Source organism: Zootoca vivipara, chromosome Z2, assembly GCF_965207765.1.
Source record: "Zootoca vivipara chromosome Z2, rZooViv2.hap1.1, whole genome shotgun sequence".
Taxonomy (NCBI): domain Eukaryota; kingdom Metazoa; phylum Chordata; class Lepidosauria; order Squamata; family Lacertidae; genus Zootoca; species Zootoca vivipara.
This window is the reverse complement of record NC_142585.1, coordinates 32,468,107-32,492,950: the sequence shown is the minus strand read 5'-3', so window position 1 is coordinate 32,492,950 and position 24,844 is coordinate 32,468,107. Positions and strand designations below refer to the sequence as shown.

General features: G+C 46.2%; 3 protein-coding genes across 4 annotated transcripts; 2 read left to right on the top strand and 1 right to left on the bottom strand.

The window, feature by feature from the left end:
* Positions 1 to 297: 297 nt before the first annotated feature.
* PPP1R26 (protein phosphatase 1 regulatory subunit 26) lies at positions 298 to 7,668 on the top strand. Its single transcript, XM_035113705.3, is given in 4 exon segments — positions 298 to 1,314; positions 2,749 to 6,073; positions 6,076 to 6,196; positions 6,199 to 7,668. Coding segments are annotated over 3 exon segments (3,495 nt in total). The 5' UTR covers positions 298 to 1,314; positions 2,749 to 2,809; the 3' UTR covers positions 6,309 to 7,668.
* Positions 7,669 to 8,485: 817 nt separating this feature from the next.
* PIERCE1 (piercer of microtubule wall 1) lies at positions 8,486 to 11,609 on the bottom strand. Its single transcript, XM_035113708.3, has 3 exons — positions 11,327 to 11,609; positions 10,603 to 10,681; positions 8,486 to 9,005 (listed from the first exon to the last, which is right to left on the bottom strand). The coding sequence occupies exons 1-3, from the start codon at positions 11,470 to 11,472 to the stop codon at positions 8,817 to 8,819; spliced, it is 414 nt and encodes a 137-aa protein (XP_034969599.1). The 5' UTR covers positions 11,473 to 11,609; the 3' UTR covers positions 8,486 to 8,816.
* Positions 11,610 to 13,047: 1,438 nt separating this feature from the next.
* On the top strand, positions 13,048 to 18,889 carry MRPS2 (mitochondrial ribosomal protein S2). Of its 2 annotated transcripts, none has more exons than XM_035113942.3 (4): positions 13,048 to 13,105; positions 14,924 to 15,028; positions 15,580 to 15,709; positions 16,884 to 18,889. In XM_035113942.3, exons 1-4 carry the CDS (start codon positions 13,066 to 13,068, stop codon positions 17,419 to 17,421), a joined length of 813 nt encoding a protein of 270 aa, XP_034969833.1. In that variant the 5' UTR covers positions 13,048 to 13,065; the 3' UTR covers positions 17,422 to 18,889. The 2 variants fall into 2 exon arrangements, with proteins under 2 accessions (XP_034969833.1, XP_088520855.1); XM_088664729.1 differs by having other exon boundaries at positions 14,839 to 15,402.
* The last annotated feature ends 5,955 nt before the right edge of the window (positions 18,890 to 24,844 follow it).

Sequence of the window (24,844 nt, the reverse complement as noted above, 5' to 3'; positions counted from 1 at the left end):
GACCAAGCAACAGGAGCTCACCCCGTCGCAGGGATTCGAACCGCCGACCTTCTGATCAGCAAGCCCTAGGTTCTGTGGTTTAACCCACAGCGCCACCTGGGTCCCTCTACCCGATGAACTAGGAAATGACAAACAGTGAATATATTCAGCTAATGTTTTCAGATAGCCTATTCCAAAGTTAGCCCTCTGATGTGACTCACCTAGGGCCAGGGGCATGAATAAGAGTGGTCCAAGCTATCTTGCCCTTGGAACATTCTCTTTAGCACCAATTTCCTTGGTGGTCTTTGAGTGTCACCCAAAGAAGAAATATTGTTATGAAATTGGGGGGGGGCAGATCCCCATAATTTTTTAATTTAGTAAATTTGCACAAACAGAAAGAGTTTTTGAGAGAAAATGAGCTGAAATGAAATAAATAAATTAGGGAAGTTAGGGAAGAAAGAAAAGGAAGAACAGGAAACTATGGTGAGAGGAAACAATAAACAAACAGATTTAGGAAGGGAGGAAGGAAATGTTAGAAAAGGAGAAGAAAGGAAGCAGGCTGAAAGAAACTAAGGCAGTGCAGAAGAAATACAGGAAGAAAGGGGGTGAATAAGTTTAGGAAGGAAATAAAAGGAAAAGATTTTGCAGTAAGAAAGGAAATAAATGTTAGGAAATAAGGAAAAGGAAGAAGATGCACTCTGAGGGGAAACTGAGGCAGAATGGAATAAAGCAGAGGTTTGGAAGGAAAGAAGGAAATTTAGGAAGGAAAGCAAAGGAAGGGGGAGCATTTTGTGGTTGACTAAGGCATAGAGAAAGTCAGGAGTGGAAACAGAAAAAAGTGGAGAAAGAGAAAATAAACGTTAGGAAGGAAGAGGAGCTTTGAGGTAAAACTGGAGCAGAGTGGAAGAAAGTGAAGAATGGTTTTGAAAAAGGAAGGAAAGGTTGAGAAGGCATCTGGGGGGTAACTGAGGCACAGGGAGACAGAAAGCAGACGGGGGGGGAGAGAGAAAGCCCCACCCAAAATATCTCCCTGTGGTGGGAGGGGGGTTGCCTCCATTAACCCTTTCTTCCACTTGCCGCCGCCCTCTCCCCTCCACTGGCAGAGCCCGGGTCTCGACGTCTTCGCCGCCGCCTCCCCGCTCCTTCTCTTCTCGCGGGCGGAGGGACGGAGGCGGAGGGACGGAGGGACGGAACAGCCGGGCCGGTTTGAACCAGCGGAAGCGGCAGCAGCAGCAGAAGAAGACGGAGAAGAAGGGGGAAAGGCAGCGAAAGGGACGCCGGGCTAAGTCTTGGAGGCGGTCCCGTCCGCCCCTCCCGGTGGCTACTGCGGAGAAGGTGGAGGAGCTGTGTTCCCTCGGAGCATGTGAGACCGGGGAAGTAGCAGCGGAGGGCGGGAAATGGAGGCGGCTTGGCCCGGGTCCTGTTGGTACTGCGCAGGAGGCTGCTGGCGGTGGCGGTAGGCCCGGGAGTTTGCCTTGGCAACGAGGCCTTAGGGGGAGGAGGGCCTGGCAAAGGACGGAAGCGGGGCGTGCTGGGCGAAGGAGACAAGCAATGGCCGTTGCGGTTTTAGGGCGCTAGTTTGGCGCGGGAAGGGAGCCCAAGGCCAGGGGCGGCAGGGCAGGGGAGAAGAAGCGTTTTCCCCACTAATAATTATAATAATAATAATAATGTATTAAGTTTATTTGCCGCTTTTTTGCTATGGCAATTCGAAGCGACTTACAGAAAACGAAATACACATTGAAGCGAGGTGTGGCGGAATACGTTCGTCAAAACACCTCATCCTCCGTACCCATCAGGGCGAGGATTCACCTGCAGAGGCTGTTTCTTTAAAGCGGACACTCAGCGTGTATTTAAGGACACAGGATTTCATTGAAAACCGCCTTGTGCTGAGTTAGGCAACTGAGTTCCGTCCAGTTCAGTACTGTTTGCACTGACTGGCAGCAGCGGATCTCCAGGGTCCAGTCCTGCCTGAGGATGCCAGGGGTTGGGATTCAGCATGGGACTCAGCATGCAAGGCAGGTGCACAGGAAGCTACCTTCTACAGATCCAGAGGAACTGGTTCATCTAGCTCAGTATTCATCTAGCTCACTCATTGGCAGAGTCCAGACGGTCTTTCCCAGCCCTACCTGGAGATGCCATAGGGCAGGCATGTGCTAAGTCCGTTTCGGGGGCCTAATCCAGCCCACTGGTTGGTTTAATCCAGCCCCTGTGGCAATTTATTTCTTGGGGTAAAATCCTAAAAAAAAACCTCAACTTCAATCCTAAAAAACCCCTCAACAACTTTGGGGTAAAATAAAATTTTAAAAGGTCAATAACTTTAATCCTTTAAAAAAGTCAACAACTTTAGTTAGCCCTTTGGTCGGCCCTCATGGCCCTTCACTTCATGAAATCTGGCCCTCTTTGATAAAAGTTTGGACATCACTGCCATAGGGGTTTGAACCTGGAACTGAGCAAAGCATGTGCTCTACTACTGAGCTATGGCCCTTCCCTAAATTTGCATATCCTAATTTACATGTACAGGTACAAGTTTAGAAATTGTGACTGTGACTTTGTCAGTGGTGGTGCATTTGCTTTGCATATAGGAGGTTCCAGGTTCAATCCTCAATGGCATCTCCAGATAGGACTTAACAGCCCTTCATCTGCTATTGAAAGGGTATTAGTTAATATAGAACATGTCATATGTAGAATTTGATTGGGAAACTTCAATGCATTGGCTTTCTGCATAACTGGCATTGTGTTAATATGCATCTTTTCTTTCCTTTGTGTTAGGATGGTGTAACAACTTGCCTGAGAACCAGTACTTGAGAGGGCCTCCTTGCTACCAATTGGGATGTTTCTCATGAACACCCCCCCTTTGGTGGCCCTCCAGAGGACATGGGAGCCCTTTGTCCCATCAAGGAACTGCAGGTACCCCATCTGCTTCTCAGAATCTGAAGATGACATTGCTAGGACAGCTGTCAGTGCCAAAGTTCAGGTGATTATTAACAACCTCCAGAGCGAAGAGGCATCCTTGGATGCCAGCTGCAGTGAATATGGCTGCCTTATGCAGAAAAAGCAGAAAGGAACCAAGGTCAGGAGCCCCAAGCTCAGGGCCAGCGGCAGGACGCTGCAGAAACACATTGAATACACCCAGAGTCACAGCCCTGCCGACTCTGATGGCATGGAGGTGGAAGAGAGCTCAGAATTTGGCCCTCTCTTGCTGAATTCTGATAGTGATGATTCCGTTGACCGAGACATAGAAGAGGCCATCCAGGAGTATCTGAAAAACAAAGGCCAGTGCATTTCTCCACTGCCAAGCGAGGCCAAGAATTTGCACAGTGTAGACAATGCAGCTTGTAGTTTGTTCCCTACAGATGGGAAGTTGAATGAGGTTCAGTGCCCCTGTTCCCGCAATTACTTTGAGGGAGACACTGCTTCCTCCCCGTGCAGTGTGAGCAGCAACGACTCTTTTGAACAGAGCATCGAAGCTGAGATAGAGCAATTCTTAAATGAGAAGAAACAGCAGTCAAGGAAAAAGGATATAACACTGGGGCATAGTAAACTTCACCAGAAAGAGACAGTTAGGAACCGGAAAGAAAGTGGGCGAAGATATCTGAAGCAAGAGCGGGGCAAGGCGCTCTTCTTAAGGCACCACCTGGAACTCGGAGGCACCAATGCTCCTTCTAAACAGGAGTCAAAAACCAATGGAGAGGAGCTTGGTGACTTCAGTACAACAGGCCAAGCACCCTTGAAAACACCTTTGGCTGGTCATTCCTGCATCCTGGAGCAAAGCAGAAAAGGCAAGAAAAGGCAGGCACTTTGGAAAGCCAGGGAAAAGCAAACCCTTCAAAGCATAGACATCTCTGATTCAAGTAGTGACGATGGCATTGAAGAAGCTATCCAGCTGTATCAGCTGGAGAAAACCAGGAAGGCAGCAGACTCCAAAGCAGGCCATGCTCCTTTTCCGAAAGAAGAGTTTGGGGCCATCAGGATAAAAGACATATCCGCCAGGTTGATGATCCGTTCAGTAAAAGGTGCCTTGCCAGAGATCCCCAGGAAAGCTTTGAGCAGGAAGGGGAGGCAAAACTGCTCTAAAGCAGCAGAATTAAATAAGTTCCATACCATTTGCAGCAAGACAGCAGAGAAAGGCAATGTTGGCCATACTCTGGAAGATGGCTTTGCCAAGTGTGCACTCACCTTCCAGGCCTCTTGCAGGACAGACACTGCTGCTGAGCTGATGTGTGCAGAAGCCATCCTGGACATCTCCAAGACCATTTTACCTCTCCCTACAGGAAGCAGCAACAGCAGGTCATTTGCCACAAGTGATCCTTCATTCTGCTCCCAGAGTGTGCCGCCTTTCCAAATTGAAAGTGACAGCGACAGCGTGAACAGCGATGACAGCATTGAGCAAGAGATAAGAACTTTTTTGGCGGTCAAAGCACAAGCAGGAGGCCTTGTAGCAAAAAATGAAGGGGTCTCACATATTGCCCAAATTTCTCCCTTCTCTGGGCAACCATTAAAACTGTCACCAAGTCAAAAAAGGAAACCCAAGGCAGGAAGCAAGCAAGGCCAAAGCACACAACTAGTGCTGTCAGATATGCCCCAAGGGGAAGGTGGTTTGAGCATACTGAAAAACAATAAGGTTGGAGGGGCAGTGGCTAGCTGCCAACAAGATGCTGTAACCATTGCCAGTTTAATAGATTTTGGAAACCCTTTGTCACAAGGACAGCTTGGTGCTAGAGAACTTTTTAAAAGCATGGCATGGGGTCAACAGAAGTACATCATAGAGGATAAGAGCAGTTCTTTTGACAGTGATGAGGACTTGGACACAGCCATCAAGGACCTCTTGAGGTCCAAGCGAAAGTTAAAGAAGAAGCCCAAAGACCAAAGAATCCTGTGCAAGAAGAGAGTCCGGTTTAGTGAGACAGAGATGCAGATTCTGGGGGATAAAAAAACAGACTACAAACCCAAAGCTCCCTCCTTGCTGAAGAGTTGCCTCATGAGCCCCGGAATAAACTTTGGGGAAGAGGATGCAAAGAAAGGGCTCCGAAGCATCATGAAGTCCCAAAGTGTAAAAGCCACAGAGTGTGTGTTGGAATTTAAAAAGGAATGCCACACTAAGTCAGTGGCAGGGCCTAAAACTTGGGATGGAGCAAAAAGCAATCAGTGTCTTTGGGCTGCCACATCCCTGACAGACAACAGCAGCTCCATGGATAGTGATGACAGCATCGAGCAAGAAATCCAGAGGTTCTTGGCAGAAAAGGCTAAAGATTCCACAGAAGTACCCAGAGCCGATGGGATTGTTGAGACCTTGCAAATTGATAAACCCCAAACAGCCGTATCTAAAGCCAAGCACCAGCTATTCAGAGACGGAGGCAATACCTTGCTGGAATGGAGTAAAAAAGCAAAGAAGGCAGGTCCACTTATGATTGTGTTGAGAAGTTCTCTGAAGGCTGAAGAAGAGACAATGCAAAATGTTTCTCATTGTGACATGCAGGTGGTCTCTTCTGAGTGGGATCTGTGCAGTCAAGGTACTGTGCAAACAAAAAGATCTGGTTTACCTGCAAAACATGCAGTGGTTCAAAGAAAGGTTGGCTATGATAGCAAGCTTGACCAAAGAAACATTCCACCTGGGAAGGGCAAATCTGAGAACTTTAAATCACAAAATTACTTTAAGTCATTGTCTTCTTTCAAAAGGAAAAGCCCATATGAGTTCAAAGTTTCCAGCAAGTTTATAGCAGGCCTCAGAAGCACTCAGAATAAAAAAAAACCTGTGCTTGTGGGGAAAGGGCAGGGTGAAGAGCTGTCATTCAAGAGGCAGGGAGGTGTCCCAGTATCAGATTTGCTTGGTAAGAGGCGGATGGTGAGACTGCAGAGAGAGAGGGTTCTAAGATCCAGGTGTCAGGCAGGATTTAAAGAGGCAGATTTATCTTCAGGAGGGGCTTGTCCCTTTTTGACTGAGAGGCAAGGGGAAACAGAGGAAGTTTATTTATGCAATGAAGCAGTCAACCTAGCAGATATTAAACCTTTGGAGCCTTGCTGCAGGAGGGACTCCAGCCATGGTTTTCCTTTGCATGTACCCAGCACAACTAATGACCAAGGGGTCAGAGTTACTGTAGCACAGTGTCCTGCCATGCTGAGTTCCCTGATGGGGTAGAAGGGGAAACCCAGGAGCTTCACACCAGTTGGGAGGAGTGTAGTAAAGTTCCCAGCAGCTCTTATAGTTTGCAACAGATGGAGAATCCTTGATTGGCCAGGATAGGCTAGCAGAGGAGCAAACCCAGAAAGTTTTAGAGGAAGGCTGTGCAGAATTTTTAGGTGTAACCCCAGTGGTGTATGCACACTGGTGAAAAGCAAGGTCTCCAGTTGGAAGGGCTTTATTTTTTACAGCATCTGTGTGTGGGTTTGTTTGTTTTTTTAAGGTAAAAGCCTGCATTACAGTTAGGTTTTCTGACATCTTGATTAATCTTCATGCTGGAAGGGGTGAGGATTTTGTTGCAGCTTATGAAGATTGGGATGAATGTTCTTTTCCTCACCTTCCCCTGCATCATCCTTGAGTTACAAGGACAGAATCTTATAATTGTAGAGTTTGAAGGAATCCAAAGGGTCATCTAGCCCAACTCCATTATCTACTCTGCACCTCAAGATCCACCCACAGTGGAAAACCTATGCCTCCCCCCGACCAGGAGATTTATCCTTATCAGATAAAGAAAATGTAATCTTTATTAAGCAGCCCAGAGTGTCGTGGTCTTCAAAGTATTCAAAATGGAAAGAGAATTTGGGACAAATGCCGACAGTATATATTTCCATTGAAGGAATCTGTCACCTATTACATGGACTTGATTCCCCTCCCCTCCCTTTTTAAAGACTGTTCTAAGTTATTTTAAAAGTGCTTTAGGAGAGTCTTTTTGTAACAGTGTATAGAGCACCCCTAACTGCAGAGAACTGTAGTTCATGTTCATTGGGATTGGAAAACTTGTGGGGTCTCCAGATGTTGCTGGAGTAAAACTCCCATTATCCCCACCCACTGGTCATGCTGGTATAGAGCTGATGGGAGTTGGAATCTAACAATATCTGGAGGGTGCAGGAGTTTCCCCACCCACTTATCACAGACAATGAATATAACTCTGGTCTGAGACTTTTGACCTTATTCTTAGAACAGCCTTCCCCAGCCTCCTGGAGCTGATGGGAGTTGTAGTCCAGAACTTCTGGAAGGCACCTGGTTGGTGAGGGCTGTCTTAAACACTTCCACAGAGTCAAGTGTTTCTTTCCAAGAGCAGGTATATTGAAGTTACTTCTGCCTTCCTTCATAGAAGATAAACGTGATAGCAGAAAGTGGTTGCATCTCAGAATCTGCATTTTTCCCCCTCCAATTAGTCTGTATTTTTTTAATGCTGCTTTCACATCTCATTTTACATTGAAACCTCATGGCAATCTGCCTCTTCTCACTATAAACCCTTACTATAAATTCTTCTATTGCTCTTTAAACCCCCAGATCAGTTTATGGGGACCCTCGGGGCAGGGGGGGGGAGGGTGCATCTGTATTCATCACTCAAATTGCAGTACTTTGTAGCTTGTGGTTTCGATTCTGTCTGACTGAAGAAGCACTTTTGAACTTGTTTTGTATATAAGAAGTGGTGTACATTCATACATTCATACATTTATAAGATTTAATAAACTAGGTTCAGAGTTTGAACCATGAAACCAAAAGTGTTTTCTTTTTTAATGTCTCAGATGTTTCAGAGAGATTTAGGTCCACAACCACCACATGGTCCTCTGTTGTTTATCTTACTCAGGCCATTTCCAAAGGGGCTTTGTCCACCATCTTAAGGTGTAAGCAGAAAGGAACAGTTGTATTCTGTACCCCAGTCAATAATGGAGCCTACTAGATCAGGCCAGAGGGGTCCCATCTAGTCCAGCATCCGTTTCTTACAGTGGCCAACCAAAACCCCCAATGGGAAGAAGCCCAAAAGCAAGACCAGAGCAAGAGAGCATCTCTCTCCACTTATGATTCCCAGCAACTGCTATTCAGAGGCATGCTAGCTCCCAACAGCAAGGAAGAACGAAAGAAAAGCCTGCTGAAAAGGTGCCTGCCTGGTTTCAATAGCCAGGGTGTTCCAGAGTGATAGGTGCTGCCATACTAAAAGATGGATTTCTTACAAATGGGGAATGAGTATTATGTGGCACCTGTAACAGTGTCAGTTTCACAGGTTGAAGCAGTCATGTGAGCATTTGCGGAGTAAGGTAATCTCGCAGGTAAACTCATCCCAAGTTTCTGGACCTCATTGTTCTGAATAAAATAGGAACATAAGTGGCCATATTCCAGCTCTGACTGTTAATCCACCTAACTCAGTATTGCCTACAATGACTGGTCTTCCCAGAGTTTCCAAAGTCTCTCCAGGGTTTCAGGCAGGGCGTTCCCAGCCCTAGCTGGAGATGCCAGCAGGGATTGAACCCAGGACCTTCGACATGTTCACCAATGAGCTACAGCCCTTCCCCAAGTGTGAAGGCAGACAATGCATGCAGATTGCAGATTCCTAACATTTTAATGATTGACACAATAGTTGTTACACGGTAACCTTAATTAAACCTAACAGTGATATTCTCTGCAAGCTCTTTGCCCTGGATGCAATCCAAAGCCATTTAACCCCACTTGTTGAAATCTGTAAGAGCTTTCTAGATAAAGAGGAGCATGTAGGCAGAAATTGTTCACTGAAACTAGGGGTGGGGGCCACAGAAAAAAGTTGTTTTTTCAGGAGTTTCAAAGTAGTCAGTTTTTATAATCATTCCTTGGTGTCGTTAGTTAGGATAAAGGAGTGAAAGCTTAAATGGGCAGCAACTTGGCTTCCAGGTGCCCCCTACTCGCAAAAGGATGGCCCCCCTGTCCTGTAACTGGGGTGGAAGTTGAGCGTGTCAAAGCAGGTGATGAAGTTTTCTGAGCCTGTCACATAGCTCTTTTCTGTGGTGGTGTTGATCCCGGTGTTCTGGTATGGGCCAAACTTCACAAGCTGGTTTGAGAAGGCATGTGGGGAAACATGGAAGCTGGTCTGTTGGGAAGAAAGTAGGATGTGAACGATTATCTGGAACCCCGAGACTAGTAAATTAACTTGAGTAGCTCAGACCACAGGGAACCCCCTCTAGGCACACAAAATGGAAAAAAAAATAGGAACCTGTGCACTAAGGACACTGACTCCTGCCTAGAAGTCAGGGAAGTCACCCTGCAGTCTGTATAAGAACATAAGGAGACCCAGCTGGATCAGAACACAGGGCCCACCCAGTCCAGTTTCCCATTCTTACAGTCCTACCAGAGGCCCGATATGGGAAACCCACAAGCAGAATTCCTAGTGGAAAAGTCTTTGCCAGTTGGCAATTCCCAGCAATGTATTCAGAGGCATACTGACTCCAGCATCAGAATTAGCATGTAGAACCTAAGGACCTAAAAATAGCTCTGCTGGATTAGGCCAAAGGCATATCTAGTCCAGCATGCTGTCATCACAGTGGCCATGCAGATGCCTGCTATCAGAAGTTCCCAAGCAGGACCAGAGCGCATGAGCAACACTCCCATCCTGCGGTTTCCAGCAACAGGCATTCAGAAGCATTATTGCCTCTTAGCTTATGGAGGCAGAGCATAGCCACCTTGCCTAGTAGCCATCAATAGCCCTCTTCTCCATGCACACACAGTTGTCCATGTCCCTAATGATCAACTCGCTCACAATTATGGCACCCCAGAGGACTATCATAATGAGGATAACTTCTCTCAAAGAACAGGTCCTTTTCTAAGGGGCAATTTCCCTCTTTCTTAGGGACAATTAAAAGTAAGATTCCAGCAGCATTTTGAGTGCTCTTCTCATGGAGCAACTCATGATATTTTATTCATTATTATAATATCAGACCACACTTCCATTAAAAATGCAGCAATACAAAATTGCTGGTGTATCTGCTTATTTTCTTCTAAAAACATCAATACATACTGATCGGGGGGGGTTGGGGGGGGTTAAGCCATGCTCTAAAGGCCTGTCTGGGTAACACCATTTTAAGGAGATATTAAAAAATGAAAAAAATGATTCCTACCAAACCTCCACTGGCAGGGAGTTACACAGGGCAGGGCCTCCCTAATAAAGGCTGAATGAACCAGTGTGGTGTAGTGGTTAGAGTGCTGGAGTAGGACCTGGGAGGCCTGGGTTCGAATCCCCACTCGTCACGAAGTGCACTGGGTGTGATCTTGAGCCAGCCTACCTCGAAGGGATGTTAGGAGAAGAAACCGGGGACATGTACAGTGTTGTGGTTAAAGTTGTTGGACTAGGACCTGGGAGAGACCAGGGTTCAATTCCCTACTCACCATGAAGCACACTGGGCATGACATTGGGCCAGGCCAGGCCCTGCCTATCACCCAAACCTACATTGCAGGGTTGTTGTGGAGATTGAGCAAAGGCAGAACCAAGTATGCCACCTTGAGCTCCTTGAAGAAGAAAAAAGCGGGATATAAATAAAATACATAACCTCAGTGATTGACGTAGAGCATAAGAGATCAAGTGCTTCTTAAGGTATACTTTGGCCTCATGATTTCTAGGGCTCTGTGAATTAACACAAGGGCCATGAACCTGTCTGGGGCACAACTTAACAAGTCAGCAAAACTGCTCATACCGGCATGTCATGCACCGTGGGGGGTTTCCCACCGTAGTCCATGTTGGTGGTCCTGAACAGTGGGTTGGGCTCTTTATATCTGAAAGACAGGATTCCAGTTGAATATAGGTAATCACACTTTTCCTATTACTATTAGGACAACCAATGTTGGCAGAAGAATTGGTCATATATATGATCTTAGCAGCTCGGACAGTAATTGCAATTCAATGGGGGGGACCCCCAAAACTGACACTGGACACTCGGTACCACTCACTCTGGAACAGAGCTAAAATGGGTTAAATTACATATGATTTGAGATCCCAACAGGGACTAAAACTTCCAGACACTTTTTATGTGATTTGGCATTCCTTTATGACGTAAACAGCAGAACCATCATTTTCAGGACAAACCTCATCACAAGCCTGGCAAATGTGAAAGTAGTCTTTACTACGGCAGCAGTTTCATTATTTTAACCTCTGTGCACTGGATTTGCTATGTGCCTACTTTGTAGTTCCATTTTTCATGTTTTAATTTGCATCTGTTATAACAGTTCTCCTTGTTTTATATACACGATAAAATGATATTTAATCATATTTACAAAAAGAAAAAAGCAGGCACTGACTGGCAGCTGCTCTCCAGAGTTTCAGGCAAGGTTCTTCTCCCCACCCCACACCCAACTTGGTGATTCCTTGAGGGGAGGGCACACCTGTTTGCAAAGCAGGTGCCCACCATCCATCCCTCTCACCTGTAGCCTCGGAACCATCCAGGGTTGTTGAATCGGGGAGGCAAGGTTGGATCCACTCTGTAGTAATCAGAGGTCCTCTGTCCCACCTCCCCATCCTTTTTCTCAAGGGAGACTGTTGTGCCTGGGCAAACCTGTTCCTGGGACATTGCAGAGAGAAGGGGCTATTTTGGGGGGGAGGTTGTAACTCTCTTTCTGAAAGCCTGCAGTGAGGGGGGGGGGAGTGGCAAGAAAGAACCCAGACCTCAAAGATGGTGGTTGGTTCTTGTGTAGAAACAAAGCCACTGGGTTGCTAGGAAACCCTACGAAGCAGGAACAGCTCTTAAAGGGACCAGCGTCCGAGAATATCGGTATGGATTTGACACCCAGTAATACTAGGCAGTGTTGTGTGGTAGTTACAGCAAGGTTCAAATCCCCACTCAGTCAGGAAGCTTATTCAGTGGCCTTGGGCCTCTCACTGACCAATCTACCTCACAGGGCTGTTGTACACCACCTTGAGCTCCATGGAGGAAAGATGGGCTGTAAATCAAATTCATAATACATAGGACAGGACCACCAAGTCCCACCCACCCCCGTCTCTGGATTGATAGTGGGTCAAACCACCGGTTCATCTAGCTCAATATTGCAGACACTGACTGGCAGCAGCTCTCCAAGGTTTCAGATGGGACATTCTTAGCCCTATCTTGAGATGCCAGTGGGGGTTGAACCTGGGACCTTCTGAATGCAAAGCAGGTGCTGGAGTCTGGACCACTGGGCTACAGCCCTTCCCCTGAAAATAATATAAAATTCTAGAGCTCCTAGCCCTGAAAAAAGCCTGCATTAAAACAGGAACATGGGTCCATATAGCTCAGTGCTGTCTACACTGAATGGCAGCAGCTTCTCGGGGCTTCAGACATAAGTCATCCCCCAACCCTACCTGGAAATGCTTCAGTGGGCATTGAACCTGAGACCTTCTGCATGCAAAGCAGATGCTCAACCACTGAAGTACTGTATTGCTTTTCCCCTGAAAATGAAGTAAGATTCTAGTCCTCGTGGTTCTGAATAAAAGGCTGAATTAAATAAGAGTATGGGAAGCTGCATTAAACCAATCAGGACATTTGCCCACCTAGATTAGTATTGTCAACACTGACTGGCAGAGACTTTCCTGGTGGTGGAGGTGGTGGTGGTTTGAATTTATATACCGCCATATACCCGGTTCCTGCTGATCTTTTAGTGGGGCAGGGTTGAATTGGATCTGCTTAATAATATACAGTATATATTAAATTTGGGGAAGAGTCCTAGTTTGGTGGTAGATAATCTGCTTTGCGTACAAAAGGTCCCAGGTTCAGTTCCCAATGGCAGCCCTGGAAGAACCTCTCTCCCCGAAACCCAGGAGAGTAGCTGTCAGTCAGTTGACAACACAAAGAAAAGATGGAGCAATGTCTTGATTGAGTATAAGGCAGCTTGCCCTGTTCCTATCAATAAGATGTATTATTTGATGACTCTTTCAGGTTGTTTTGAATGCTTATTTTTGTAAGTTAGGTCTCTGAGCCAGGCGTGACAAAAATGGGCTTTGGGGATCCGCATTGACCGCGCACAATTCACTTCGTTCTGTAAAGCTGCATTGGAGGGGAGGGAATTGCGTTTGAGTCCGTTTTGCGCTTTTGCAACAGCAGGTGGAGCTGCTACGCGCAGGGACAGGCGGCCTCTCGTCCCTCCCTCCCTCCAACCTTCCTTCCTTCCTTCCTGCGGCCAGGAGAGGCATGATGGCGGCGCCCAGGCTCCTCCGAGGAGCAGCGGCAGGTAAGGAAAAGGAAGGGCGAACGCGGCGGGCAATGGTTCCCTCCCGCTGGGCGCTCCGCGCAAAGCAATTTTTACGCCTGCAACGCAGCAGGAGGAGGAGGAGGTGCAAAATAGTCTGCCTCCAAGCGCGATGCAGATCCCAAGCCCCGCGTGCACGCGTGTACGGAAAGGAAAAAGGCACGTTGTACATGCTCCGGGACTGCTGAATCGGGGTTAGGGGGTTCTCATAGTCTTTTGTAGGGTAGGAAAATGGAGACGGGGCCTACAAACCATAATGCAGACTTGAGGACTTAAGAAGTGCCTGGCTGCTGGGGGCCCATCTCGTCCAGCATCCTGTTCACGTAGTGGCCAAACTTCCCTAAAAACCTAGGGATTTAGATAGACTTCCTCTGGACCTGGACAAAAATAAGATAGAGGACACCTGCCTTGCCCGTAGTATGTGTGAAAAGGATGTTGGAGACGTATAAGACTACAAGCTGAACATGAGTCAACAGTGTGATGCAGCAGCAAAAAGCACTAATGCTTTTCTAGGCTGCATCAACAAAAATATAGTGTGCCGGCCGTAGAAAGTAATAGTCCTGCCTTATTCTGCCTTGGTCAGACCACAGTTGGTGTACTGTGTCCAGTTCTGAGCAATACCATTTAAGAAGGATATTGACAGTGTGCACAGAGGAGGGTGACCAAGATTATGAAGGGTCTGGAAACCAAGCTTTTATGGTGAACAGTTGAGGGAATCGGGTATATTTAGCCTGGAACAGAGGAGACCAAGAGGACATATGATAGCCATCTTCAGTTACAGGTGAAACTCGGAAGATTAGAATGTCGTCGAAAAGTGCATTTATTTCAGTAATGCAATTTTAATTTTTTAATTTTAATTTTTACAAATGCTTTCTTTTGGAAATTCCACAGTAATAAAACAAATAGTTACAATAATACAAAAATAAACACCGCTATTACATTTTATTAATTACATTCCATTTATAATTGACCCGTCTAACAACAAATACAGTGGTACCTCGGTTTGCGACTGCAATCCATTCCGCTGAGGCGTTCGCTAGCTGAAAGCACGCTTCTGCGCGTGCGCAAAGCAGCGATAGAGCGCTTCTGCGCGCGCTGTGCAGAGCGCTTCTGCGCATCCGACACCACGGAGCCCGGATGTAAAAACTTCCTGGTCTGCAGCGTTCGCTTGCTGAAGCGTTCGTAAACGGAGGTAGTCGTAAACCGAGGTTCCACTGTAATTACAATTACAACAAATAAAGACTTGACATATCTTGCTTTGCATGTCATGCATCTATCTCATAGTTTGGTTTCACCTTTTTAAGTTGCGTTACTGAAATAAATGCACTTTTCGATGATATTCTAATTTTCCGAGTTTCACCTGTATCTAAAGGGCTGTCGCATGGAAGGTGATCAATGGGGTGAGAGATGTCGCAGCCAGATCGCCCTCACATCTGGAGCAAGCTTGTTTTCTCCTGCTCCAGAGGCTGGGAACCAAATCAATGGATTCAAGTTTAGAAGAAAGACATCATGACTGTAAGAACTGTTCGATAGTGGAACAGGCTCCCTCAAGTGGTGGTAGGTTCTCCTCAGAGGTTTTTAAGCACAGGTTACATGACCATCTGTCATGTATATTTTAGTTGAGATTCCTGCATAAATTCTGTGCTGCGCCAAGAAGTACTTTTATCTGTCCTGAATCTTCCAACAGACTTAGTTACCATGCCCATCTATTTCAGAAGTTTGTTGTGACTTACCGTCTACAAAATTGTGGTGTCCCCCACCCCCACCCTGGTTTCTCTCTGTATTCTCTGCCTGGATCAGTCCTCCCCAGACTTTGCAGCTTGGGTGCTTGGACCAAGACTCCTCCCACCCTTCAGAGGCTTTATACGACTCTTCAAGCAACAAGTCCAGAAGAAGTTCCCACTGGTGAGCAATCACTGGGGAAAGAGGACGGTGGAATTGTAGCTGACGGGAGTGCTGGATTTGGCCCTGGGATTCAAAGTCACACCAGTCACAAGTTGTGGCTGGATTGGGGTGGGGGAGGGATTCTAGGCCATTTCAACCCTCTCTTCCATTCAGAAAAGGGCGGGGAGCAGGAGGTGTTGACGAAAGGAAAATGGGGTGAGTGAACCTATGAGAATTAGTCCTGCAGAATCAGGCCAAAGGGATGTCTAGCCCGGCATCTCTGTGGCCAACCAGATGCCCCAACAGGAAGCCCATGGGCAGGACCCAAGCACAAGAGCCCTCTCCCCTGCTGTGGTTTCCAGCAACTGGGATTCAGCAGCAGCATAGCCATAATGGTTAGTAGCCATTTCTATGAACTTCAAAGCCACTGAAAGGGTAGCCCTAAAGGGTTGTGGGGCGAATAGCTGGAAAATCAAGAGGAGCTGTGATGTTTTTGTGCAAGGTTTTGATGCAATTCCCAAAGATTTCCTCTGCTCCTGTGAGCCAATTAGCCACTTTTTTCATTCTTTCAGTTGATTATGACAGGCTCCTAGGGGAGCCCCTGAAAAAACCAGATTTCTTCAACGTGCAAGAGCTTTTCTCCTTAAAGGACCTCTTTGATGCCAGAGTCCACCTGGGCCACAAGAAGGGTTGCCGTCACAGGTCAGTGATTCCATCAGTTTTCTTGTAAACAGAGCCCTAATAGCATGTTAGACCCTTGATCCATAGCTATGGCTTGTCTCCTAAAAATAAAATAAGATTCTAGTCCTCATGGTTCTGAAGAAAGGGCTGAATCAAACAGAAGCAAAGATCCATCTGGCTTAGTACCGTCAACACTGTACACTGCCTACACTGACTGGCAGCAGCTATCCAGGGTTTCAGGCAGGGGACATTCCTGGCTGAGAAGTGGCCCTTCCCCTAATAAGAAAATAAAACTCTAGTCCTCATCATTCTGGAGAAAAAGTTGGATGAAATAGGGATATAAGAACTGCCTTGTACCGAGGCAAGCCAATTGCCCATCTAGCTCAGTATTGTTTACACCAGGGATAGGCAACCTAAGGCCCGTGGACCGGATGTGGCCCAATCGCCTTCTCAATCCAGCTCACGGACAGTCCAGGAATCAGCATGTTTTTACATGAGTAGAATGTGTCCTTTTATTTAAAATGCATCTCTGGGTAATTGGTGGGGCATAGGAATTTGTTCATATTTTTTTTTCAAAATATAGTCCGGCCCACTACATGGTCTGAGGGACGGTGGACTGGCCCACGGCTGATAAAGGTTGCTGACCCCTAGTTTACACTATCTGGCAGCTGTGACTTGCCAGGTTTTCAGACGGAACATTCCCTGCCCTACCTGAAGATGCCATTGGAGATTGAACCTGCACGCAAAGCAGATGCCATGGCACTGAGCCATGGTCTTTTTCTTAAACATTAAATAAGATTCTAGTTCTCATCATTCTCAATAAAAGACTGAGTTAATGGATTGCAGCCTGTGGCAGTTTTTCTCATCCTAGAACCACCGAAATGAATGGGCTCGAGCATCTCCTCTGCATTTCACCCTCACAACAACCCTGTGAGGTCAGTAAGGCTGAGAGCGAGTGACTGGCCCAAGATCACCTGATGGCCGGGGGGGGACAGGACGGTCCTACACTCTAATCACTACACCACACTGGTTCTCATGCTTAAGCTACCCGGCAGGTTTACTGGTCCCAAGTTGTGAAGGGCTTTATGTTCTAGTAGATAAAGAGGTACTGTAGGTGTGTCAAGTCTCCCATGGCTTTACGAAGACCAAATACCAAACCCCACCACTGCTCATGTTTGGCCTCTGTCTCCTACAGATTCATGGAGCCATACATTTTTGGGTGCCGCCTCGATCAGGACATCATCAACCTGGAGCAGACGATGGCACACCTCCAGCTGGCTCTCAACTTCACGGCTCACATCGCCTACCGCAAAGGCATAATCCTCTTCATCAGCCGGAACCGTCAGTTTTCCCACCGGATAGAGGCCACCGCCAAGGAATGCGGCGAATATGCTCACACTCGCTACTGGCAGGGCGGCCTGATGACCAATGCCGATATCCAGTATGGGCTGGGCGTCCGCCTGCCTGACCTCATCATCCTCACCCACACCCTCACCAACGTCTTCGAGCCCCACATAGCCATCCGGGACGCAGCTAAGATGAACATCCCCACGGTGGGCGTGGTAGACACGAACTGCAACCCAAGCCTCATCACCTACCCCATTCCGGGTAATGACGACACCCCCTCGGCAGTCGAGCTCTACCTCCGGCTCTTCAAGATGACCATCACGAGAGCGAAGGACAAGCGGAGGCAGATGGAGGTCTTGTGCAGAGGGCAGGACAAGCCTTGCTAAGGAGGCCGGAGCGGCTTGGTGGGAAACCATCCCCCCTACTCCTGAAAAATTCACTAGCTGGTCCCAGGTGCAAATTCTGTCAGACTGTCTTGGCTACAGGCAACTGAACCACATTCACATCATTTGTTTAAAACACCATGGTATCATTTTAGAGCCATGGTTTCTCAAAAGAATCCTAGGAACTGTAGTTTGTTAAGAGTGCTGAGAGATGCTAGGAGATCCCCTATTCCCTTCCCAGAGCTACAGTTTGCAGAGTGGTTTAGCAGCCAATCCCTCTTCCCCAGGGAAGTCTGGAAATTATAGCTCTGTGGGAGGGAAGAGGGGTCTCCTAACTCTCGACACCCTGAACAAGCAAAAGTTCCCAGGATGCTCTGAGTAAACCTATGGCTGTTTGAAGTGGTATCACAACACTTCAAATGTCTGGTGTGAATGTGGCCTGTGTTAGGTCCTGTCCATACATTTCAAAGCATTCTTAACACCACTTTAAACAGCTGTGGATTCCCCCAAAGAATCCTGAGAACTGTAGTGTGTTCAGGGTGCTGCGAGTTAAAAGGAGACCATGCTGTTCCCCCTCCCAGAACTATAATTCTCAAGCGTTCCCTGTGGACAAGGACTTATTGTTAAATCACTCTGGGAATTGTAGTTCTGAATGGGATAGAGGGCGTCTCCTAACAGCTCTTCAGCCCCCTTAACACACTATAGCTTCCAGGATTCTTTTGGGGGAAGCCATGAATGTTCAGAGTGATAACGGAGCGCTTTAATTGTGTGTTTTAAGCGTGGCCTCAGGTTGCAATTCAAAGCATGCTTGCAAGAAAGCAAACGGATGCATACCATACCACGATAACTCTTAAGGTTATTTTCCCAGGAAACTTCCGCCTAGAGTGCAATAACTTTCCTTCAACCCCACAAGACGTGCCATTCCGCCTCGCCTTTGCTGTACATCTTGCCCAGGCTTCCTCAACCTCTGCCCTCCTGATGTTTTGAGACTACAATTCCCATCATCCCTGGCCACGGGTCCTGCTAGCTAGGGATCATGGGAGTTGTAGGCCAAAAACATCTGGAGGGCCGAGGTTGAGGAAGCCTGGTCTTGACTGTCCCATCATCACTTTTAAAGCAACAGCAGCTCTGAAGCAGGACATGTATCTGAAAAAGTTAATTGTGAGAAGAGGATAGCTTCCAGCATTTCCTAGGACAGCAGGAGTGGGAAATCTCTGGGGCTGTGCAGGTGCTTCTGAACTACAACTCCCATCATCTCTTACCATTGGCCACTCTGGCTAGGGATGCTGCAAGCTAGAGTCCAGCAACATCGGGAGGGCCACAGATTAGAGAGCAGTGCCACAGGATAGAGAGCAGTGGTAGACTGGGCCAAATGCCTTTGCTTCTGCATTGGAAGTTGTTTCTCGCACCCTTTTTTCAACCCCATGTTTGTTTTCCCTTACAAAAAATAAAGGTATGTTTGCAAACAGAAGCATTTATGTATTTATTTAATTAACAACATAAAAAGAGCCCTGCCGCTGAATCCAGCCAAAGGAGCCCATCTAGTCCAGCATCCTGTTCTCCCAGCGGCTACTTAGATGCTTATTATGGGAAGCCCCCAAGCAGGATCCGAGCACAACAGCCACTCTCCCTTCCTGCAGTTTCCAGTGACTGGTATTCAGAAGCATTACTGCCTCCAACCATGGAGGCCAAAGGATAGCTACCATAGCTGTAGTAGCCACTGACAGCCATCTTCTCCCGGGATTTGTCCAGTCCTGTTTTAAAGCTATCCAAGTTGGTTATCAATGCCTCCTGCGAGAGCAAGTTCCATAGTTTTAACTGGAATAATTAATCTAATTAGTTCGTGTGGCAGTTTTTAAATACCCTGTCCTTTCTGAAGGCAGTGTTGAAATAAATTATCACCAAGCTCAAAACCATGGAGGGACCTGGTTTGAACAGAGATATCGGATTCTTATCTCATTATACATGATAAGCGATCTTCAGCCATCTCAACCCTTGCTTTTTCATGCAAAACCATTTGCAGTCGTTTGCGGTCATCAACAGCTATCAGTCAGTCAATCACCCATTTCCACCACCCTTCTGAGTGATCCCCCCTCCCCATCCCCACCCCTCCCCACCCCTTCTCTACATAAGTGCCTGGGGACTCCCATTTCACTGTATCTGAAGAAGTGTGCATGCACACGAAAGCTCATACCAAAATAAAAACTTAGTTGGTCTTTAAGGTGCTACTGAAGGAATTTTTTTGAAATAAACAAGCAGGGGAGATGTGCCAGTCCTGTTTCCAACACCGTGTATTACCTGGAGTTCCTTCTCTCATTTTATACTCGCTGACCAGAAGCCTGCCCTCCTCTTTCTGTTTTCAGATTCTGTCTTCTGTTTATCTACTCCAGCGTCAAAGGGCTCTTAGCACCAGAAAGTTACTCCTAAGGTCAGAATCTCCATTATTGCAATTTGGATCAGTTGGTCCAGGTCCTTCCCTCTGGAGCAGCAGAAAACAGACTTGCTCTGTCTTCCTTTTTTTTATATAATATTTTTTATTAAAATTTTGCATAACATGAAAACATAACAAATTAGCACAACAAAACGTCGAAAACATCAAAAAAAAAACACAACAATACAAACAATAAACACATACATCATCTTGTATCATCTTTTTAAATCATTGCCCCTTTTGCTTCCCCAGCTCCCCTCTATCTGATTTTCATTTTAAATTCATCCGTAACAGTTTCTATTTCATTACTTTTAATTTTCATCATCCCGTACCTTTCTTAATTCATCTTAATCTCATCCTTTTATTTGTATCTCAATTTTCCTGCTTTATAATCTCCTCTTTTCTCCCTAATGCCTTAACTTCTGTGTTTCCCTAGATGTTCAGACTTTCAATTCTCAAAAATAATTCCCTAAATATAATTTGAATCTTCTCCAACAGACTTGCTCTGTCTTCCAAGTAGGAGTCATTTAGGTATTGCTACAGTATTTCATGCGCTCTGCTTTCCATCACGGTGTCCTGTTGCGCCAGAAGGGGTTTGGTCATACTGGCCACATGACCCGGAAAGCTGTCTGTGGACAAACACCGGCTCCCTCAGCCTGGAAGTGAAATGAGCACCACAACCCCAGAGTCGCCTTTGACTGGACTTAACCATCCAGAGGTCCTTTGCCTTTTTACCTGTTATACAGTATGTGTCTGAACCCAGCTGCATGTCCAAGCACTCATGTCTTTCATACACACACTGACAAGAGGTTTAGGATATTTTGCTGGAGTTAGGACATGTGCTTGTTATGAATATGTGTTTACCTTTAACCTTATGCCAACAATTAAGCTTTCACACTAAAGGATAAAAAGCTTGGTTTGTTATATGAAATACTGTAGAAGTGACAGAATGTATATAAAGGCTATTTCAGACGGCTTAATATACAGTTTGTGAGGCAACATCTCACAATAAATTCACACCTTGATCTAAAGAGTAACAGAAATACCTATTTTCAAAAAACCTGTGGAAAAGTGAGCTTGGCAATTTTGCCACTGAAACCCGCACTAAATAGCAAAGCAGAAATGGAAAGGGAACACTACATGTCCTTAAGCACATGTATGCTGAATAGCTGTCAAGTTTTCCCTTGCTTATTCAGCATAAGGGAATTTCCCTTAAAAAAAGGGAGAACTTGACAGCTATGGTGCTGATCCTTGAAAGCCTTGCATAAGTTCTGTTGAAGCTAGCAAACTGACTACTGGGAATCGGGGGTTTAAAATAATATTGAGCTAATGCCTCCTAGTAGGGAAGTGAGGGGCTTTGAAATGAACAATTCCTGCAAGAAATGGCAAAACTTACCAGAAGAATAAGAAATCAAGAAACAAACTTTTAATAAAAGAATGGAAATTGAATATTTACAGATAAATTGTAAACAGATAAGCTCATTGGCAGGGTTATTGTAATAACCTGAAGTTTTATAAGAGTACAGTGGACGCTCTGGTCATGAACGTGATCCGTGCAGGAGGCATGTTCGCAACCCGCAGCATTCACAACCCGCAGTGCTGCGTCTGTGCATGCGCAGGTCGCAATCCAACGCTTCTGTGCATGCACAAAGCATGATTTAGCGCTTCTGCGCATGTACGAGCACCGAAACCCGGAAGTAACCTGTTCTGGTACTTCTGGGTTCAGCACAGTGCGCAACCCGAAAACACACAACCTGAAGCGCCTATAACCTGAAGTATGACTGTATATATTTAAAGTAGATGAATAAATGAGCAAATTAAGTTAATTTGGATATGCAGAGGGTATTAAAAATAAATTTAAGGAACTGCAGAAAGAGGGGGAAGGAAGTCAAGTTTTTAAATGTTAAAACGATTGTAAAATTAGTGAAATGTATATAACTAGTGAAATATATAAACTTAAAAAGTATAAATAAAATTTGTAAAACGGGGGGTTGGGGAGAGAACAGTCTTCCACCGGGGCGGGGGAGTGCTAGAGTCCTGTCTAGTCAAGTTTTGTGGGATCAATTTCAATCTGTTACCTCCGAGGATGTGGACAGGCTGCTTGGACGAGTGAAACCAACCACCTGTCTCCTTGATCCTTGCCCATCCTGGCTTATAAAAGCTAGCCGGGAAGGGCTGGGCGATGGGCTTCGCGGGTTGGTAAATGCTTCTCTCCATGACCCGCTGAAAGAGGCGGTTATTAAACCGCTTCTTAAAAAAAAATCTTTAGATCCGGCCAATATGGCCAACTATCGCCCAGTCTCAAATCTTCCATTCTTGGGCAAGGTGATTGAGCGAGTGGTTGCTGAACAACTCCAGGCACGCCTGGAAGAAGCGGACCATTTGGATCCCTTCCAGTCAGGATTCAGGCCTCATCATGGGACTGAAACTGCCTCGGTCGCACTGGTTGATGATCTCCGGCGGGCTAGAATCATAGAATCATAGAATCATAGAATCATAGAATCATAGAGTTGGAAGAGACCACAAGGGCCATCCAGTCCAACCCCCTGCCAAGCAGGAAACACCATCAAAGCATTCCTGACAGATGGCTGTCAAGCCTCTGCTTAAAGACCTCCAAAGAAGGAGACTCCACCACACTCCTTGGCAGCAAATTCCACTGCCGAACAGCTCTTACTGTCAGGAAGTTCTTCCTAATGTTTAGGTGGAATTTTCTTTCTTGTAGTTTGAATCCGTTGCTCCGTGTCCGCTTCTCTGGAGCAGCAGAAAACAACCGTTCTCCCTCCTCTATATGACATCCTTTTATATATTTGAACATGGTTATCATATCACCCCTTAACCTTCTCTTCTCCAGGCTAAACATACCCAGCTCCCTAAGCCGTTCCTCATAAGGCATCGTTTCCAGGCCTTTGACCATTTTGGTTGCCCTCTTCTGGACACGTTCCAGCTTATCAGTATCCTTCTTGAACTGTGGTGCCCAGAACTGGACACAATACTCCAGGTGAGGTCTGACCAGAGCAGAATACAGTGGTACTATTACTTCCCTTGATCTAGATGCTATACTCCTATTGATGCAGCCCAGAATTGCATTGGCTTTTTTAGCTGCTGCATCACACTGCTGACTCATGTCAAGTTTGTGGTCAACCAAAACTCCTAGATCCTTTTCACATGTACTGCTCTCAAGCCAGGTGTCTCCCATCCTGTATTTGTGCCTTTCATTTTGTCTGCCCAAGTGTAGTACTTTACATTTCTCCTTGTTAAAATTCATCTTGTTTGCTTTGGCCCAGTTGTCAAATCTGTTAAGGTCATTCTGAAGTGTGATCCTGTCCTCTGGGGTGTTAGCCACCCCTCCCAATTTGGTGTCATCTGCAAACTTGCTCAGGATTCCCTCAAGCCCATCATCCAAGTCATTGATAAAGATGTTGAACAAGACTGGGCCCAAGACAGAACCCTGTGGCACCCCACTAGTCACTACTCTCCAGGATGAGGAGGAGCCATTGATGAGCACCCTTTGGGTTCGGTCAGTAAGCCAGCTACAAATCCACTGAATGGTAGCATTGTCTAGCCCACATTTTACCAGCTTCTTTACAAGAATACCATGGGGCACTTTGTCAAAGGCCTTGCTGAAATCAAGATAGGCTACATCCACAGCGTTCCCTTCATCTACCAGGCTTGTAATTCTGTCAAAAAATGAGATCAGATTAGTCTGACATGACTTATTTTTCAGGAACCCATGCTGACTTTTAGTGATCACAGAGTTTCTTTCTAGGTGCTCACAGACCGTTTGCTTAATGATCTGCTCTAGAATCTTTCCTGGTATTGATGTCAGGCTGACTGGGCGGTAATTGTTTGGGTCCTCTCTTTTCCCCTTTTTGAAAATAGGGACAACATTTGCCCTCCTCCAGTCTGCTGGAACTTCGCCTGTTCTCCAGGAATTTTCAAAGATTATTGCCAGTGGTTCTGAAATCACCTCTGCCAGTTCTTTTAATACTCTTGGATGTAGTTCATCTGGCCCTGGAGACTTGAATACATCTAAACTAGCCAAGTATTCTTGTACTACCTCCTTACTTATTCTGGGCTGTGTTTCCCCTGCTGAATCATCTGCTCCATATTCTTCAGGTCGGGCGTTTTTTTCTTTCTTGGAGAAGACTGAGGCAAAGAAGGCATTGAGGAGTTCTGCCCTTTCTCTGTCCCCTGTTTGCATTTCACCATCTTCTCCTCTGAGTGACCCCACTGTTTCCTTGTTTTTCCTTTTGCTACGGACATACCCATAAAAGCCCTTTTTGTTGCTTTTAACCTCTCTGGCGAGCCTGAGTTCATTCTGTGCTTTAGCTTTTCTGACTTTGTCTCTACACGTGCTGGCTATATGTTTGAATTCCTCTCTGGAGATTTCCCCCCTTTTCCATTTTTTGTACATATCCCTTTTAAATCTTAACTCAGTCAAAAGTTCTTTAGATAGCCAGCCTGGCTTCTTTAGGCACCTTCCATGTTTCCGTCTCATTGGTATTGCCTGAAGTTGTGCTTTTAATATCTCCCTTTTAACAAACTCCCAACCATCGTGAACTCCCTTCCCTTTTAGTATTACTGTCCATGGGATTTCACCCAGCGTTTCCCTAAGTTTTCTGAAGTCGGCTTTCTTAAAGTCTAGAATTTGGACCTTAGTATGCTTGGTTGCTCCTTTCCGCTGGATAATAAACTCCAGAAGAGCATGGTCACTCCCACCTAATGATCCTGCCACTTCTACCCCACTAACCAAGTCATCACTATTGGTTAGGACCAGATCTAAAATGGCTGATCCTCTTGTTGCTTCTCCCACTTTCTGGACAATGAAGTTGTCTGCAAGGCCAGTGAGGAATCTGTTCGACCTTATGCTCTTGGCTGAGTTTGACATCCAACAAATATCAGGATAGTTGAAATCCCCCATTACTACTATCTCACTTCCTTTGGAATGCTTGGCCATCTGTTCCAGGAAGGCATCATCTGTGTCCTCAGTTTGGC

Excerpts from the sequence above, each read along its gene's own strand:
- PIERCE1 (XM_035113708.3), bottom strand. The coding sequence starts at position 11,472 with ATGTCCCAGGAACAGGTTTGCCCAGGCACAACAGTCTCCCTTGAGAAA. Across the intron at positions 10,682-11,326 it reads GGATGGTTCCGAGGCTACAG|ATATAAAGAGCCCAACCCAC; the intron begins GTGAGAGGGATG and ends CCTGTCTTTCAG. Across the intron at positions 9,006-10,602 it reads CCACGGTGCATGACATGCCG|ACCAGCTTCCATGTTTCCCC; the intron begins GTATGAGCAGTT and ends TCTTCCCAACAG.
- MRPS2 (XM_035113942.3), top strand. The coding sequence starts at position 13,066 with ATGATGGCGGCGCCCAGGCTCCTCCGAGGAGCAGCGGCAG. Across the intron at positions 13,106-14,923 it reads CCTCCGAGGAGCAGCGGCAG|TCCTCCCCAGACTTTGCAGC; the intron begins GTAAGGAAAAGG and ends TGCCTGGATCAG. Across the intron at positions 15,029-15,579 it reads TCCAGAAGAAGTTCCCACTG|TTGATTATGACAGGCTCCTA; the intron begins GTGAGCAATCAC and ends TCATTCTTTCAG.